The sequence below is a fragment of the Ciconia boyciana genome, chromosome 11 (genome assembly GCF_034638445.1).
Source record: "Ciconia boyciana chromosome 11, ASM3463844v1, whole genome shotgun sequence".
Classification (NCBI taxonomy): Eukaryota; Metazoa; Chordata; class Aves; order Ciconiiformes; family Ciconiidae; genus Ciconia; species Ciconia boyciana.
In genome coordinates this window covers 20,444,646-20,461,745 of record NC_132944.1, presented here as the reverse complement: position 1 = coordinate 20,461,745, position 17,100 = coordinate 20,444,646, and the positions used below count along the sequence as shown (strand labels likewise).

At 49.7% G+C, this 17,100-nt stretch overlaps 1 protein-coding gene across 5 annotated transcripts; it reads right to left on the bottom strand.

The window, feature by feature from the left end:
* Positions 1 to 1,115: 1,115 nt before the first annotated feature.
* KLF15 (KLF transcription factor 15) lies at positions 1,116 to 15,188 on the bottom strand. 5 transcript variants are annotated; one of them, XM_072876175.1, is made up of 3 exons: positions 14,883 to 15,188; positions 9,375 to 10,482; positions 1,116 to 3,191 (listed from the first exon to the last, which is right to left on the bottom strand). In XM_072876175.1, the coding sequence occupies exons 2-3, from the start codon at positions 10,415 to 10,417 to the stop codon at positions 3,023 to 3,025; spliced, it is 1,212 nt and encodes a 403-aa protein (XP_072732276.1). In that variant the 5' UTR covers positions 10,418 to 10,482; positions 14,883 to 15,188; the 3' UTR covers positions 1,116 to 3,022. The 5 variants fall into 5 exon arrangements, with proteins under 5 accessions (XP_072732276.1, XP_072732279.1, XP_072732278.1 ...); XM_072876178.1 differs by having other exon boundaries at positions 15,050 to 15,171; XM_072876177.1 differs by lacking the exon at positions 14,883 to 15,188 and adding an exon at positions 11,625 to 11,779.
* Positions 15,189 to 17,100: the final 1,912 nt, after the last annotated feature.

Genomic DNA, 17,100 nt, shown 5'->3' with positions numbered 1-17,100 from the left:
AACTTAGTCTGCCTCATCCTTCGGTCCTCTTGCCAGACTCATAGGTGTTCTCTGGGAAAAATAAGCAGGGGTCTGGAGAGCCCTGGCTCATCAGCTGGCGTTTCTGGGTGGCTGTTCTTCAGGGAGAGACTTTAATCCCTAAGTGCCCATTAGTCTCAGAGTGATTCTTGCTAGGAGAAGATCGGGACCCACTGCACCATTGCTCCCATGGAGACTAAGAAGCGATTTTAACACCAGTAACGTTGCTGGTTTCTTCTTCCAGTGGAGGCCAAGCAACCAAAAGCACAGTGCAAGAGATGTCCTGGCTTGCAGATCACAAGAGCATCATGTTCATGCCCCTGTTGTTATGAATGGGAAGCAATGGTTGTTGCAGAACAGGGCGTCTTCTCCTCAGGCCTGAGGCATGCTTCGTACCACAGATCCTTCACATCACTCTTTCAGACGTGGGATTTACAGAAGAGCCAACTGAAGCGCCTTGGCACCAAGACCTCCACCGTGCCGAGCCTTTCTTTCACAATCTAATCCTGTGACTACTGGTCTTATTGCTTGCTCCTTCCATCCAAGGATCACACAAACGTCAATTAAGTCCCACAGTATCACTATGATGCATTATCATCCCCATTTTACAAGAAATGGAACTGTGGCACATGGCAATTGAGTCCTTTGTCCTGGGTCACAGTGAGTCACCGTCACAGTTTCAAGCAGACTCTGAAGCCCTTCCTCCTTCACACTAACCACTAGAGCTTGAATTTCCTCAAAACCTGCTTGCTCTAATTTATTAACCACAGTTTTACTGCAGCTGCAGACCTGTTCCACAGCAGTCAGAAACCACAGAAGGCATTTGGGTCCCAGCGCGGCTGCCAGGTGAGGCGTGAGGGCTCCGGCGAAGGGCGAGCTGAAACATCTCGCGCCTCCCAAGAACTTTCTGAGATGAGAAAAACTTCTGAAGACAACTTCAGATCTGTTCCATCATTTCCCTGTTACCCAGCACCTGAAAAGTTACATCCAGGTGAATCAAAATTTCAAGCGCTGTTGTCCTGATTACAGAGCTGGCTACAAAGGAAATTAATGAATAATAATTTCAAGAAGGGATTTAAAATTTCCATTTTCATTTTATTGTCAAAGTAAATATATTTTTATGAAGAACAAAAGAAAATATACAGAATTGTAACTTATGTACACTGGCTTTATAGGGTTTTTTTTTCCAATTTACACAAATTTTGATACGTTATTAAAAGATATTTTATATAGATATGCATCTATGTACAGTTTTATTTACATACATTCATAGGATGTGATATAAACCAGTCAATAGATGATAGTTCATTTATATTAATTTCTAGAGGACAAAAGGAATGCATTCGCTTTAGCTAGACCTACTGTTCTTGCACAGCGCGGGCTCCTGCTCTGCCTAGCGCTAGAATCGCAGTTTCCTATTTCCCATTTTGCCAACAAAAAGACAAACAGATGCCGTCTGCGAATGGAAAGGAAATGCAACATCCATTATAAAATCGTTCCTAATTACTGAATTCTATTTTCTTCTATAGCTTCTTACAATCGCCAGAGTTCAAAAGGAAAAGCAAAACAAGAAGAAACACAAACAAAATCACTTGCCTGCTACCATCTGATTATTTGTTTAAATTCCCTTCTTAGCCAGCTACCACACAAATTTGTTTCTCTTGGCTACTGTTCTCACCCATTCGCCCGCCCCAGCTGCATGGAGCTCTGACATGGCTGTCGGTAAGGAGAGGATTAGCACCGAAGATCACCCTTGGACAGAAGATCTCACACTGCTGTCCCACCCGGCCACGATGCCTCCCACCCTCCCCTGGGTACAGGTACATCCTACAAGACCCCGCCAGCCAGCAGACAAACAGCGACTTAGCTCCAACCGGCGAGGCGTTGACTCGCAGTGGATGCTCAGGATGCCCGGTGCTCACCAGGACCACTGGGCACCTCCGGGGCTGGCGCTCTGGTTTCTCCCCCAAGATGACACAAGAGGACAGGAGCAGAGAGGGGAACAGAGCTCAGCCGTTCTCACAAATGGCTTCCTGCTGCTTTATGTGCTAGACGACAGTTCTTCTGCTAAAGACAGTGGATGCTGCAAACCAGAGTCAAAGGAAAGCAGCGTTTCCTTCGACGCGTGAGCATCCTTTCACCCCCACGGCAGCACAGGACAGGAGAAGCATGCACACAGTACGCGCTCAGCCACACCAAAAGGCTCCACTCCAAGCCATTTCATCCAGCCTGAGCTTCTGGGTTTGCTTGGGATATGCCTTTGCTTAAATATATATATATATATATATGTGTGTGTGTATATATATATATATATATGTATGTATGTATGAATATATATACATAAATTTATATATAGCCCTAGCCAAGGAAAAGGTAAATGTGAGCTGGAGAAATCAGAGAGGCGCAGAGGCGCATTCCAGCGCTCTCCATGCCTTGCCCCCCTGTCCCCGACTCCCACTGTTCCTCCTCCTATGGCCAGCCCCTACAAATCCTTGGCTCAGGCGACCCAAAAACAAAGGAGTTGTTTTCATTTCAAAAGGAATTTGCTGTTTCCAAACTGGACAAATAGAGCAGCTTAATAAAAACTCACAATGAATGGCCTGTACATGAGCAAAGCCCTCAGGAATGCCAGGGCTATAATTAACTAGCAGCAAGCAACTCTTACATTTTCCTGTGCAGCAGAAAACAGCTAAAAATAAAACACTGTAATTTAAAAAAGCAGCAGCAGCAAAGGAGGGAAAGATAGAAGGAAAGGCAAATAACGTCCTTAAAAAAAAAAAAAAAAAAAAAGACAAAAAGGAAGAAGCACCCCCCTCCCCAACCCAAAAAGAACTTCATTCTCAAATCATCTTTAAAGGACATGGGACACTCAGACATGGTGGTATCAAGTAACAGCATTGACTGTTCTGTGGAGACAAATAAATTATCACTAGAAATATAGTGAGCAAAGTGCTGTCATCGGCTGTTGTAGGATGGCTGGGTGGGAAGGGGAAAGCGGGACCAATCAGTTCACGGAGCGGACGGAGCGGTTGCTTCGTGGGAACCGATGCACCTTGACATGTTTGGACAAGTGGTCGCTTCGAGCAAACTTCTTCTCGCAGACGGGACACTGATAGGGTTTCACCCCCGAGTGGGAGCGCCTGTGCCGGGACAGCTCATCTGACCTGGAGAACCTGCAAGAGAAGAGAAGCCTTTTCATATAAATGGTTTTTTACATTGCTACGTCTCCCACAGCGGGAAAAAAAAAAGTCCCCTCAGGCCACTGGGAGACTCCGTTTGCGGCAAAGCCCGAACACGCGAACTGAAAGCGACACACAACAGGGCTGGTCTGGTCCCAACCGGCAGTCGGCAGCAGTGACGGAAACACACAATTATCAACCTCATCCCATGTCAACTCTGGACTCAGAGCAATGCGTGGAGGCAACATTTGTACCAACCTTGCCCTAAACCCAATAACATGGGTACAGCTCAACAAAAACAGCGCTGCTCTTGATCCGTCTGCCAGTCCCCTTCAAAGCCTGTCCTGCAATCTCTCTCCTGCAAATCCAAGCACAGACCCTTCTCGAGCAGAGACAACCACCAACATCCTGCAGGTGAGGTCTGCTCCAAGCTCCCACTGACACGAGCACAACAGACATCCAGTAATTGCACCTAGTTTGAGATGGACCCCAGATAACAGCCAGACATAGCTACCCAGAAGCTACATGGCTTATCAGATCCAGCTGAAAAGTTGGCTTTTGTACATGCTTCTGCAGGCTAAATAAAGAGTCATTAACATCTCAGTACCAGAGATGCTCAACATCGTAACAGCTGAAATCCAGGTGGGCTCCAATGGCCATTAGCTTAGTTACTTCATGGGTAAATTGAAATCAAGATTGAGCCTTTAATTACCAAAATTGTCTCCCAGAGTCATTTCAATTTTAGATATTTCCCACCTTCCATCTCCACAGAAAAATCCCCAAATAGCCACCGTGAATCCCACAGGCTTTACTGAACTCAAATCAGCTAATCCTTTGGTCTTAACAGCGTGGCTGGCTCTATTTCCAGCTGGGACATGACTGGGAGCCACAGGGTTAATTAATAATGTCACACTAAAACTGCCCTGTCCAGATGGGTACAAAAAATTTGCTGCCTGACAAAGGGCAATTAAGTGTTTTGTTGCCAGAACAGTAACAAAGAGCGGCACAGAAAGAGAGCTTGCAAGAAATGGTATCAGCTGTTTATTTACAATAAATAAATGAAGTCATGGGCACTAGCTGAATAAATGGGGGAAAGAACATGTAGAAAAATGTGCCCTTCTGGAGCAAAATCTCATATCACCAACAGAGTGAATACACTATTTTTATGAAAGGGGGAAAACAGGACGGCTGGGCACCTATGAATAAGTCCTGCACACAAGAAAAATAAGTTTCCACATGAAGGTTTTAATTAGCTCTGATCTCCTGCCGCCAGTTGAGAAACAAGGCGCAGGCACTGGGAAAGCTGGGAATGGTTTCCTTAGATCCCGCAGCTCTTCAGTCCGGTGGTGCTACCCAGAGAGCATTCAGCCAGCACAAAGCAGACGCAGATACTCACCGTGGGTAAGGTATGGTGGGGACACATCTCTCCCAGGGCCATTTCTAAGGAGATTCCTTCACCCATTCTCTTGCTTTTCTCCCTTTCCTTGCTTTGGTATCCCCATGGTGAAAGAGTCAGATTCACCATTAAGAGCAACAGGCAGATGTCCTAATGGAGCCATCAACCTGTTCCTTGTCTGGGACGCATCTTCTTCATAAAGGCTACGACAGAGGTTTCTCTTCACCCCTAGTACTTGCACATTTGCCTTCTCTAGCACCTCTGCTCCTTCCAGCCATGGCTTCCCAAAACCACAGTCTGGACCTGGGAGCAGCAGGGCCGGGGCTTTCCCCTGAGTCCTTAGCAGTGAGCTAGTCCCAGTGCCGCATCCCTGGAGGGATGCTCTCGTAGAGCTGCAGATGAGTGGGACTAAGCATCTTTCCGGAGAGGGCAGGATGTTGCCTGTGCAGATTGCCTCAGTGGGACTCAGTGCTGGACAAGGAACGGACCTGTTGCCAGTGGTGGCAACCACACCCAGGGAAAAGAGGGAGCAGAGAGGGAGAAGCGTCTTTGCAAAGAGCCGTCCTCTTATATACAGGCTTATCACCCAAAGGAGTAAAACCAGATGTGGCCGGGTTGCCTTGTCCCATGCCCTTGGCCATTAAGGTCACCATCTGCAACAGAAATGCAGTAGCACATGGCTAATCCTGCACAAGAGCTCCGCAAGTGCATTTCAATGGGAATTGCATGGATGGTGGGGGAGAAAGAGGCGCATGTCAGGAATAAGCAGCTCTGCTCATACCCTGGGAGCTCGGATGAGTTCATCCGACAAAAATACACTCTGCCTCATAACGATGTCCTTAGCTGAAGAGGCAGGAATGTTGCAATACTGTTCCCCAGCAGTCACGGAAAGATCGACTTACAGAACCCACAGAAATAAACCTCGAGCTGTCGGTGTGTTTACAAAAAAACAACGCAAAGGTTAGGACAAGGAAGCCGGGAGGATCTGGTGGCCTGGCTCTGCAGTGAAATGATATTTGCAGCACGTTCTGGCACTGAGATCACCACAAGAAAACTGCAAATAATCCCCAGTGGAATGCCAAATTCAAACCAAAAAAAGGTACCCCCAAGGAACACCTCACTATCGCAAGTCACTGCCATTTCCAGGATTCCTCCTTCAAAAGAAAGGTGGAGGGATCTGGGCAATCCCACAGCAACTAGAAGAGTTTCCTTCATCCTTCTGTCTGGTGGAACCCCAAAGGACCTGTAACTACATTTCCCTTGAAGACAAATCCTAGAGCTCCCTGACGTGTAGGATGTGGCCCGTGTCTCCTGGCCATACGAAGACATTGCTATGTGGCTCACAGGGCAAGAAAGGTCAATAGCTTCAGCCTGGTACTCCATGGTCCCTACCATGGCCACCAGTCACGGAGACTGACTGACTCCTCCGCAGAGGCTCTAGATTCATCCTGCCCATCCCCAAAGCACCACCACGGTAAACCAGCACACCTCCTGCGCACCCGCAAACCCCTTTGCACAGCACCAGCAAAAAAGGCCAATGCCTACCCTGACCCGTCCCACGCGTGGTCCTCCCCACGCTCTCCCAGTCCCATCCACGCTCCCGGCCACATGCATTACAAGCCTTTAAACCCTCCCTACCAAACCAGGCAGAGCTTGTATTGCACACTGTCACCTGCAGAGCCGGCTGCGGGGAAGAGCCTCCAGCCAGAAGATGCGGCAGGGCATTTAAACGCGATTGCCTAATCCCCCGGGCCTTACAACAACTGCAGCTTTGTATGCTGCTGCACCAGGGGAGGGAAAGCAAGAGCTTCTCCTGCTCCGTGCCATAACACGGCTGCTGGGCACCGGCCCACGCTGCAGCCCAGCTTTTTGGTCGGGGCTGTCTCAGGAGCAGTGCTAACCAGAGGCTGCCGTGTGCCAAAGGTATAAGCTGGCATGACACGGATCAGCGCGCTGACCGGTACAGCGGGGTATTGAACGCAACGGGTCACCGGCCACTTATGAACGCCTCTCTGCAGCCTGCCGAAAACAGCTCTCGCCCTGTGCCAAGGAAGGGCACAAGCAAGCAGGGTTCAGCCTCCTCCAGGGAGGTGCTTGGGGCTCTCCCGCTGTCCTAGGGGTTAGCAAAAGGGTTTGCTGTGCACACACCCCTACCTCGGTGCATTTAAAGCATGCAACTTCACCATAGCAGGGCTGCCCAGAGCGCTGGGAAAGCTTTAACCCGCCACAGCTCAGCCACTTTGTGCTAGGCAACACTTTGTTTTGTTTTTGAAATTACTGTCTTCGGTGAGGTCAGATCTTAAGTGTCTTTGGTGAAAAAATAAATACGCAAGCACAAGAATGCAGGGAAAGGAGGGGGAAAGCAGACCCCAGCACTGTTTTAGTGCTTAAATTCATTTGAGATTATGTAAAACTGGGAGCAAACAGAGAGTCCAGATGCATTTGACTTAAGTCATGTGAGATCACAGCTCTCACTGAACTTCTGGAAAAGGTAAACACACTTTATTGATGAAAGGGGACTGAGTAATTCAGTGCTCAATTGGGTCTGGCCTTTGATGTGTGAGCAGCGCGCAGGGGATGTGCAGGAACCTCAGGCCGGTGCTAAGGATCGCTGTGAGTGCAGGAAGCAGCTCCCCAAGCGCTGCCTCTCCTGCAGGCTATAACCCTTCCTCCTCGGAGCAGAGCCCTTCCAAAGTTTGGGGGTGTTGGGCATTGGGGCAGCCGGGGCTGTGAAATGCAACAAGGCAAACAGCAATAGAGAGGTCGAAAAGCCCTTCCAGCAGCTGTTTGTGGACAAGACACACATTCCTCATAGCTAAGGTGATTAATTTCTCATCCCTGTTGCGCTCCTCATCTTGAAAAAGTTGTGGCTGGCTGAAAGTTCAGGGTGCTCCTGGTTGCGGGACCTGCACTTCTTTTGTCCCACCTTACACCTGCACCCTGCTTTTCCACGCCGTTTGCTGTAATGCTGGGAGAAGGCAGGCACCCTGCTGTAAATTCGATCTCCATCCCTTACCACTCAATATTTTTCCTAAATGTTCCCCTTGGTTTTGCAGCCTGGGAAACGCCAGCTCTGTAATACGACAGAGCTGGAGGTCACCCACAGGCAACGCTTCAGGCTCCTGATCTTGAGCCACAAAAGTCACTGGGAGCGTTGGTATAAATCTCTGCGTGGATCAGACAAACCCTCACGTGCCACATGCATTTGTCACAAAAACGAGAGTTTTGCTCACATCCCAGCGCAAGGAAAGCCAACACGACACCCACAGGCACGTTCACAGGCAGGAGGCACATCTGCTGCCTGCACGCACGTACTCTGGCAACCAAATAAAAAGGAGCGAGTGCCTCTACTGCAGGTCAGGAGCAAACCAGCCTGCGGCTTATGGGACCAATCAGCTAAATAACGTGGCTTTAATTTCAGTGCATCCTGAGCAGCAAGCCACTGAGCCCAGCTCATGAGAAGTGCCACCAGTACAAAAGGAAAGAAAATCACCACCAGTTTGTAGAGCCGCCATAAACCGAAACGGGAAAGAAAATCACCAAAGAAATTAAGCGCGTGGATCTCCTCAGTCCTGCCAAGAGGAAAACTTCAAACTGGTCCAGTTGGGGAGCAGAGGATTCAGCCCCATTCTGACCTTTTCCCTCAAGCCAATCTCTAACTGCTGCGTCTCACATACTTGCATTTTTACACAACCCTCTCCTGTTACTTTTTACCTCGCCTGTTCCCCATGATCGCAACCCATTTCCTCATTAGACATTGCTCGCTGAAGCTCTGCAGGACAGTCTTTGAAAGAAATACGGTTTCATTTAATACTAGGGAGTTGAGATTTTTGTTTTCTGCCATCGTAATTTGTGGTGCTGTATATTAACACTTGCCAGCAGGCAAGCTGTAATACAACTAATTGGAAAGAGGGAGGAAGGCTTCCGTCAAAGTTTCCTTAAAATAAAAAGTTGACTTTTTCAACAAAGTTTTAATTTTTCAACTAGTACTAAAAATAAAAAATAAATTAAAAAAAAAAATCAAGAGATACCCTCTGCGAAATGTTTTGCTCAATCAAACCTGCAATCTTCCATTCAAGCAATGCTTAACTCCACCTCAGCCTTCTGGTTATGTTGTTACATCTGACAGCTTTTTGCAACTTTGAGTGGCACCCACGCATTTTTCTGAGTCAATGCAGAGAATAAAACCCAGAGCATGCCAGAGTGTCACTGCCAGCATTTCCAGAAGGAGTGGGATGGAGTGCATTTTCTATGAAACTGCATAGAATACTGCTCCTCTTAACCACACGGCCCTTACACAGCCTCGCTTCTCACAGCCCTTCCGTGATCACGTTTAGCCCCGTGCAGTTGGAGCCACGCGCAGCCACGCACAGCGATTCTGCCCTAGACCATCCAGTTCACTTCCAGCCCTCGGCCGGTACCAGCCCAGCATCTACTGCAGCTGCTGTGTCGCAACCAGACCGATGTGAACGCAAGGTACTGCCTGCGGTAACAAGCTTAATCTGACCGTCTTGGAATGAAATACAAATTACAATGGACTACTTTTACTTTTTTAAGACACTTAAACAGCTGGTGCCAGCAGGTGATGCTCTGCTATTTAATTTATCAGAGTCCCTGGATTACCTAACAGGAAGAAAAAGGACTTACTTCTCAAACCAAGTGAACAAGTTTTGGGAACAAACAGTTTATAAATCAGAGTGCAAACCTACTTGCTCGGCAAGTTAGGTCAAGCGAGCAAAAAAGGGAAGGGGGATAGGACAGTGCTGCACCCCAATACTAACCTCCAGCCGCAACCCGGCCACGTGCATGCAAAAGGCTTTTCTCCCGTATGCCTCCTCAGGTGGGCTTTCAAATGGCTGCTTTTCGTGTACATCTTGGTACAACCAGGAAAAGAACATTTGTGCATTTTAATGAGTTCTGCTGCAGGGTTCTTTTGAAATTTCTGACCCATGATGATTCCCGTCTGACCCTGGATCATGCCTCCTGGCCCAATTGGCTTGGCGGCGATGGGGACGGGAGCAATGCGGACAAATTTAGAGGACAAGTTCAAATTGGACGACTGAACTATCTGAGGCACAAGGGCAAATGTCTGTCCTTGGATGTTGACTAGGAGCTGTGCAATTTTAATGTTCTCTTGTGCTGGTCCTTGGGAACTGGGGCTCGTGTTGGACTCCTGTTTGATCTGTACAGGCTGAATTTGGAGCATAACCGGTATCCCATTCTCCAGGGACATTCCTCCATTTGAAGCTTGGCCACCTTCCGTTGAGCTGCTCAACTGTTCATTTTTGCTCTCTTTTAAACTACCGCTGGGTAACATATGGTCTTTTTGCTGTAGCGAAGCAACAGAAACTTGGCTGCAAGCTCTTAAGTCCTTGGTCTCACTTTTAGGTCTTTCTTTGAGCTCCAACTCCATGTTCTCCTCCAGAAATTCCTCAATTTCCTCAAGTGTGGGCTGAAATGGTCCTGAGTCTTCCATATCCACGGCAAATTCAGGCAACCTAAAGTACTCCTCTTTCACTATCGGCTGAAGTCTCCTTTTGTCCCACCATGACGCAGCGGTGTTCCCCAAAGATGCCTGGGACAATAAGTAGTCTAAGATACTGTCTTGACTTTCCACACTGGACGTGCTTCCATAGCTGGAGCTGAGAACCTGGGAATCAGGGCTGGAACAAGAACAAAAGCTGGACGAGTCGCTGTCATCTTCCGACAGGGGAGAGGGCAGCATTTGGTAGGACCTCACCCCTGCTGTCATGTCCCCAAAGTATCCAAGAGAAGATCTTGTAGATGAAAAGGATTCATCAGTAGGCAGCAAGTGATCCACCATTCCTGGGCGATCTCTTATGGATATCCCAACAGCATATACCAGGCGGCGAAAGTTCAGGTGAGAGCCTGGGTGTAGGAAAACAAAACAGCAACAGTCAGAAGTTGGTTTAATCATTTATCTCCATAAACTAAAGCTCGTAAAGCCCTCTAGCTCACAGGAAAGTCCAAAGCATCCAGTCTCACTGAGTACACATGCTGCCACACGCTTTGATATGTCTGTACCACCACCCTAAGGACTGTCAGGGCCGAAGCATTTTGCAGGATTGCACCACGTATTTGCAAAAGAATGCTTTCAGAAATCATTTCCCAACTGTGTGTGCTCTAGATTTACAGCTCCCTTCCAGAATATTACTGGCAAGAGGAAATAAATAATGGGCTTTCACCTAACAGTGAAACCTAGAGCCAAAGAAGGGAATGGGGAGAAAAAATAAAGTGTTGAAATTTTTACCACCCGAAAAAACAAATAAAAAAAGAAGTTTATTGCTGGTGGCCATAAAATGCAAATCCTTTCCTTATCTTGTAGCTTTCCACCAACCTTATTTTTAACTTCCTCAGTTCCACAAATATAGGCTAATCAGCATAATGCAAGGATCAATCTGTCAGGAGCCAAAAATATTTACTGTGCTTCAGCATTTACTAGGCGGATTTTCCCCTCCAGATGTAACGAATCAGTGTGCCAACGTCATCATCACCTGCACTGCCCTTAATAAGGCTGGCACTGTGCTGAGCTAATTACCATGTCCTGGCAAGCCAGCTGGTGGCTGGTTTCACCTCATCACTCCATACTCCTCTCTCCCCGGCTATGGAGGTCGAGGTGATCTGAACCTCCTGCCAGTTGCTAAACTGGGAGGGCTCGTACGGACCCCCAGCATCTCAATCTGCCGCAACCCACCGCGGGCAGCCACGTTCCCGATTTCTCCCCCGTGTCGAGGCGACGAGCGGGCAGCATCCCGCAAGCCCCTACTCACGTGAGCCATAATCCCGCTGCAACCCCACGGAGGCACAAGGGCAAAATCCATCCTTCCTAGCACAGCCCTCCACAACGCTCGCCGCCAGCGGCGACTGTTCTGCACTTCCCCAGTTAAGCCAAGCAAACTTCCTAGAAAGGTTTCTGGGGAGGGGAAGGCAGGAGGGGCATCTGCGTATTTGGTTCCCCCCTCCCTGCCCCAGAGGAAAAAAAAAAAAAAAAAAAGAAATTGCTTACGGACAGAGACTATGTCTCTTAGAGAGCAAACGCAGAGACCTCCGGACGGAGCAAACACTGGCCCTCAGTCATTCGCTCAAGGTGACTGATCGAAAACAGAGCTGTATATGTACATAATAAAACAACTCTTTCTGTGGAAGGTATGTGGACTGCAGAGATAGAAGTCATTTGATCAGCCTATGAGGTTTTGTGTGTGTGTGAATTAGGAGGCATGTGACCCAGCGTGAAGGAAATGCCAGTCAATCTTGTTACACGCTGTCATTTTCCACAGGCTCTGCCGCTGCGCTTTGGACGCTTTGCCATGAATAGTCAATAGCTCCCAGTTTTGTGCAGGGAAGGGGATGGTTGTTACTGCTATTGCAGAGCATCCTTGCTGCCTGATCTCCAAAATTTGCCCTGTCTTTGCCTTCTCTGGAGTAAAATCAAAAGGCGTCTATGTGCTCAGTGCTGCAGCGGACGCAGAGCGAGGTATTTTACACAACACCCTTAAAGAGCTCCATCCCATTGGCAGCATCTATTAATATTTCACAGGAAACGGGGGAAAAAAAAAAAACATATTTCTTAAAGATACAGCTTCCTCCTTCATACGCACATGGAGGAAGTAGGGGCAGGTTGAAAGAAAGGCTTAAAAGTAAGATTGCACATTTTCCTGGTATGCGGGGCCTGTCAGTCAGCTATGCCTCTGAACCGATAATGAAATACCCACATGTGCCGAACACGAGGAAGTTCAAACAGAGGTTAGTGGCTCTGTTTTGTGACCTTAGCCTATAATCATTTCTTATAGTAAAAGTGAAGAGTCAGAACAGCCAAACTATTTCTAACACACAGGGATTTTTTTTTTTTTTTTTTTTAAATCTCTGCGTTGACAGCAAGTTCCTCCAGCAGAAGCCCCAGAGCTGAGCTATTCCCAGTTTTGAAACAGAAAACACAACCTGCTTCTGAGAATTTCGTATTGGCTTCCAGTAAGAATTCACCCAAGCAGCTTCTTTCTATCTTGCACCAAAACCCGGTGACTGCCTTGTGAAATGTGGGGCAGAAAGGAGGACTTGCCCTCAGATCCTCCCTCCTGTGTCTGCATTGTTCCAGCTTGAACTTCTGAAGAGCGGTGCTGTGAGTGAAATCTGGACTGCAGCGTGGTGGGGTTTTTTTTTTCTAAGAAAAGCTGGCGTGCTCTGTGCGTGTGGGAAAAGAGCGTGCACCAAAAGCAGTCGGTAAAGTTGTTTGTTTGGGTTTTTTTAAAAAAAAAACCAACAGTTCAGGTTTTCTTTAAATGCCTGCAAGAACTAGGAAGCCACATATCAAAATATCCTTATATTTCACTGGGAAAAGAACTAAACCCTAATTTGAATAAGGGCTGAAAGGAAGGGAAAAAAAAAACCCCAACAAACCCCTAGCAACTGCTGTGAGCAACGTACCTCAGCGGAAAACAGCCAGCACGCTTATTTCCCCCTCTCTTTGACAAGGAGCAATGTCACTTGGTGTAACCAGAGTCATTTTAAGACAGGGGACTGTCAGAGGCAAATAGATCCAGGCACGGTACGGGCCAGATCTGCTTTCTGTGCACTCAAAACTTGCAGAGCAGCCAAGAAGATTTTGGGGAATGCCTGGAATGCAGGATCGGGCCCGGGCTATATTTTATCCTAAAGGCCAGACTAACAACCAAAAGGCTTTCATCCCTACTTTGCCTGAAGACACAGCCAAACCCAGAAGATTAAAAAACAAAACCAAAAAAAGGCAGGGCTACACAAGCTATGAAAACTAATGATGCTGTTTATATAAAGCACTTCCATCTCTTGGAGCCCTGAAAACACGTTAGAAATGTAAGCACCTATAGAGGGACCTCAGTGCCCGAGCCACTGAAAACCAGCCGCTTCTGGAGTGAAATACAGCAGCTGCTCGACAGCACACGGCAGCACGACGGTCTCCAACTTTTAAGAGTTCCCTGGGTTGTTATGATGTCCTTTCTGCCAGAAACATGTTGTTCTGTTTAAAACCTGTCCATCTAATCCCCAGCTTAAAAAAAAAAACACAAACAAAAAACCACCACCAACAACAAAAATCCCCCAAAACCAGAGAAGGCATATTCTGACTCTGAATAACATTAAAATGTTAAGTCCTGGGAACTTGCTGAAACACGGGGACATATTTCCCAGCCTGTCATTTCGGGACGGTCAGCCCAGCACAACTGATCACACAGCGGTATACAGGCTCAGATACGCTGACAGTCATTTCCTATGTATACTGCTACAGCTTTTTCTAGTCTAGGACTAGTCTCTTTAGGGTTTTCTCTTGTTCCCTAGAAGATTTTAAATCTGTTCAGGCTAACTCCTGCTCCACAGAGCCATAAACCAGGCGGTGAACCAGGCCCAGCGTTTCTAAGAAATTAAAATAGAAACTCATGGGGGAAAAAAAACCCTAAAAATTAATAATAATAATAATTAAAAAAAGCCAAGAGCCAGGAGGAAACCCATTCGCTCTCACCCCTTCTGCAAGGCGGCTGCGCTGCTCCCTGGACACGGGGGGGAAGAGGGGGGCTTGTTTAGGGTCTCCCCATTTGTTCGTTTTTTTTTTTTTCCAACCCCACCACCTTTGGGAAGCTGCAGAAACGTTCCCAAAGCCTTATTTTCTGGAAATTACGCCCCCCCTTCACCCCCAAACTTTGGCATCCTCAAGAGGAAGCACTTTATCTGCAGCGGGCGCTGCCCCCCGCACCCCCGGGCTGCCCGGGCAGTGCGAGCGGGCCGGGGGGGGCACAATTCCCACCCCAGCACAAGCACAGCCAGGTTTCCACGGCTGCAAAGCACTCGCTTGTTTGGTTTTTTTGGTTTGTGGGGTTTTTGTTTTGTTTGTTTTTGTTTTTTTTAATTTATTTTAATTGTTTTCCTGCTCCCTCCATCCCTTTGCAGGAGGATTTGGGGGACCGAGCTCCCCACCCCTCCCCTCCCTCGGCGTGGTCCCCTGGCCACGATGACCGGGAGTGACCCCCCCCCCCCCCCGCCTGTCACACCATGGCACGGTGCAGCCCCAGCCTGCAAACAGCCCCCACCCCTGCCGCAGCCCGGCACCCCCCTGCTGCACCGCCGGGGGGTTGGGGGGGGGGAGGGGGGGATTTAACCTTCCCCCCCCCCGCCCCGTGACCGGGCAGCAGCGGCACAACCACCACCAGCCCCCCCGGCTACCGGTGCGGCGGCAACGGGGTGCAGGGGCACGGCTGGCGGGACGCGCACCCGCGCAAAGCTCCGCGCCCCTCGCAGACCCTTACCTGAACTCCTCTGCAAGCCGGGGCGGGGGGGGGCGCGGGGGGGGGGAGAAAATGCCAAGAACGATCAGAAGAATGCAAAACCAACGAAAATGAAAAAAAAAACAAAAAACCAACAAAAACCAAACCACAAAAATAAAAAGCAAAAATAACGACGGCGCTAAACCAACCAAACTCGAACGAGCCAACACCGACGCGACAGCCAGAGGAAGCCCCGGCGGCGGGCAGGGCAGCGCGGAGCGGAGCGGCGGAAGGCGGGCGCAGCTCCCCCGGGAGGCGGCTGCGCGGCTGCGGAGCGCGGCCCCGCGCCCGTAGTACTATATCCCGCACGGCCGGGCGCCCGGCGGCGGCGGGGGAGGCCGGGGAGAGGCTCGACCGCGTCCGCCGCCCTCATTGGCCCCGCCGGGCGGGGGCCGGCCCGCCGCCGCCTCAATGGGAGCCGCGGCACCGCCCGGCCCGGCCCGGCCCGGCCCCCGGGGCGGTGCCCGGGAGGGTCGGCGGATCACGGAGGCGCGGGACCGCCTAGGTTGGAAAAGAGCTTTAACATCCCCCAGTCCAGCCGTTAGCCCAGCGCTGCCAAGCCCACCGCTACACCGTGTCCCTGAGCACCTCATCCCAACGGCTTTTAAACACCCCCAGGGATGGGGACTCAGCCCCTTCCCTGGGCAGCCTGTTCCAGTGCTGGACAACCCCTTCAGTGAAGTAAAACTTGCTCATATCCAGTCTAAACCTCCCCTGGCGCAACTTGGGGCCATTTCCTCTGGTCCTATGGCTTGTTACCTGGGAGAAGAGACCGACCCCACCTCTCTACACCCTCCTTTCAGGCAGCTGTAGAGAGCGATGAGGTCTCCCCTCAGCCTCCTTTTCTCCAGGCTCAACAACCCCAGGTCCCTCAGCCGCTCCCCATCAGCCTTGTGCTCCAGACCCTTCCCCAGCTCCGTTGCCCTTCTCTGGACACGCTCCAGCCCCTCAATGTCTCTCTTGGAGTGAGGGGCCCAAACCTGAACACAGCATTCGAGGTGCGGCCTCACCAGTGCCCAGTACAGGGGCACGATCACTGCCCTCGTCCTGCTGGCCACGCTATTCCTGATACAATGGGCAAGCCCCCAGAGGCGTATGGAGCCCCAGGGGCGTGCGAGCCCCTGGCTGAGTGCAAATGCCTGGAGGTGTGCGCGCTCCTGCGAGCGTGCAAGCCCCTGGACGTGTACAGGCTCCTTGGAGGGGTGCAAGTCCCTGGAGGTCAGCAGGTCCCTGGAGGTGTGCAAGTCCCATGCCCCCACTCCTGCCCCGTGGCCTCACGCCTGCCCCTTTCCTGCCCACCTGCTGGAGCCTGGTGGGGTGATTTCCAGCATGCTGCAAAGTATTGGGTTTTGGGGTACGCCCCCAGGGCTATTACAGTCATTACTGGGTTTTTTTATATAAATACATATATTATTTATATATATATATCTTTTTTATGTATATACTATAGTTATGTAATGTTCGGCATGGATCAGGATCCATGTTTAACTCCGGCAGCGGGGAAGCCCAGCTGAGGAAGCATGCAGGGGTGGCAGCTGCAGCAGCACTGAGTTCTTCTGCTCAATCAGTGTTTTTTCAAATTCAGGTTTTCGTTTTTCAGATCCTTGGGAAGGTGCAGTCCGGGGTACCAGAATGCAGTCTTGTGACAACAGGTCTGTGCACCTTTTTGAGGGCTACACGGGAGGGAGCACCATCCTTACTCTCCCACTGCGGGACTGTGGGCCTTGAGTCCTGCAGGAAAAATGAAGTATTTTCCTCATTTTATGACTTTGTGGGGAAACTGAGGCACAGACAGTCAAACCAAATGGCTGTGACAGAACCAAGCTGCAGTCTCTTCTCAACTCCAGCTCAATGCCTTAAACTGGCAAAAATATCCGCCTCCTACATTGCTTCAGAATTGCCAGTAACACGTTTCACAGTTTGGCAAACATAAACCAGTCTCTTCCCAAGAGGACGTTCAGCCTCGACAAGTCCCGGCAGACACGGCCCAGCAGCAGCGCTGAGGTGACCCCGCAGCCGGTATCAGGTGGGGGTCACCACAGGTGGCCTCACCCCCGTGGGTATCGCCGAAGGCCCCGGGGTGCTCAGGGCTCTGGTCTCATGCACAGACCTCGCTCTTCCTCTCCGTTACGTCAATGAATAATGCATAAATACACACTCATCAAATTCCTAGGTACTATATTTATACAAAAACTTCAGG

Excerpts from the sequence above, each read along its gene's own strand:
- KLF15 (XM_072876175.1), bottom strand. The coding sequence starts at position 10,417 with ATGGTGGATCACTTGCTGCCTACTGATGAATCCTTTTCATCTACAAGA. Across the intron at positions 3,192-9,374 it reads TGGCCGGGTTGCGGCTGGAG|GTTCTCCAGGTCAGATGAGC; the intron begins GTTAGTATTGGG and ends CTTCTCTTGCAG.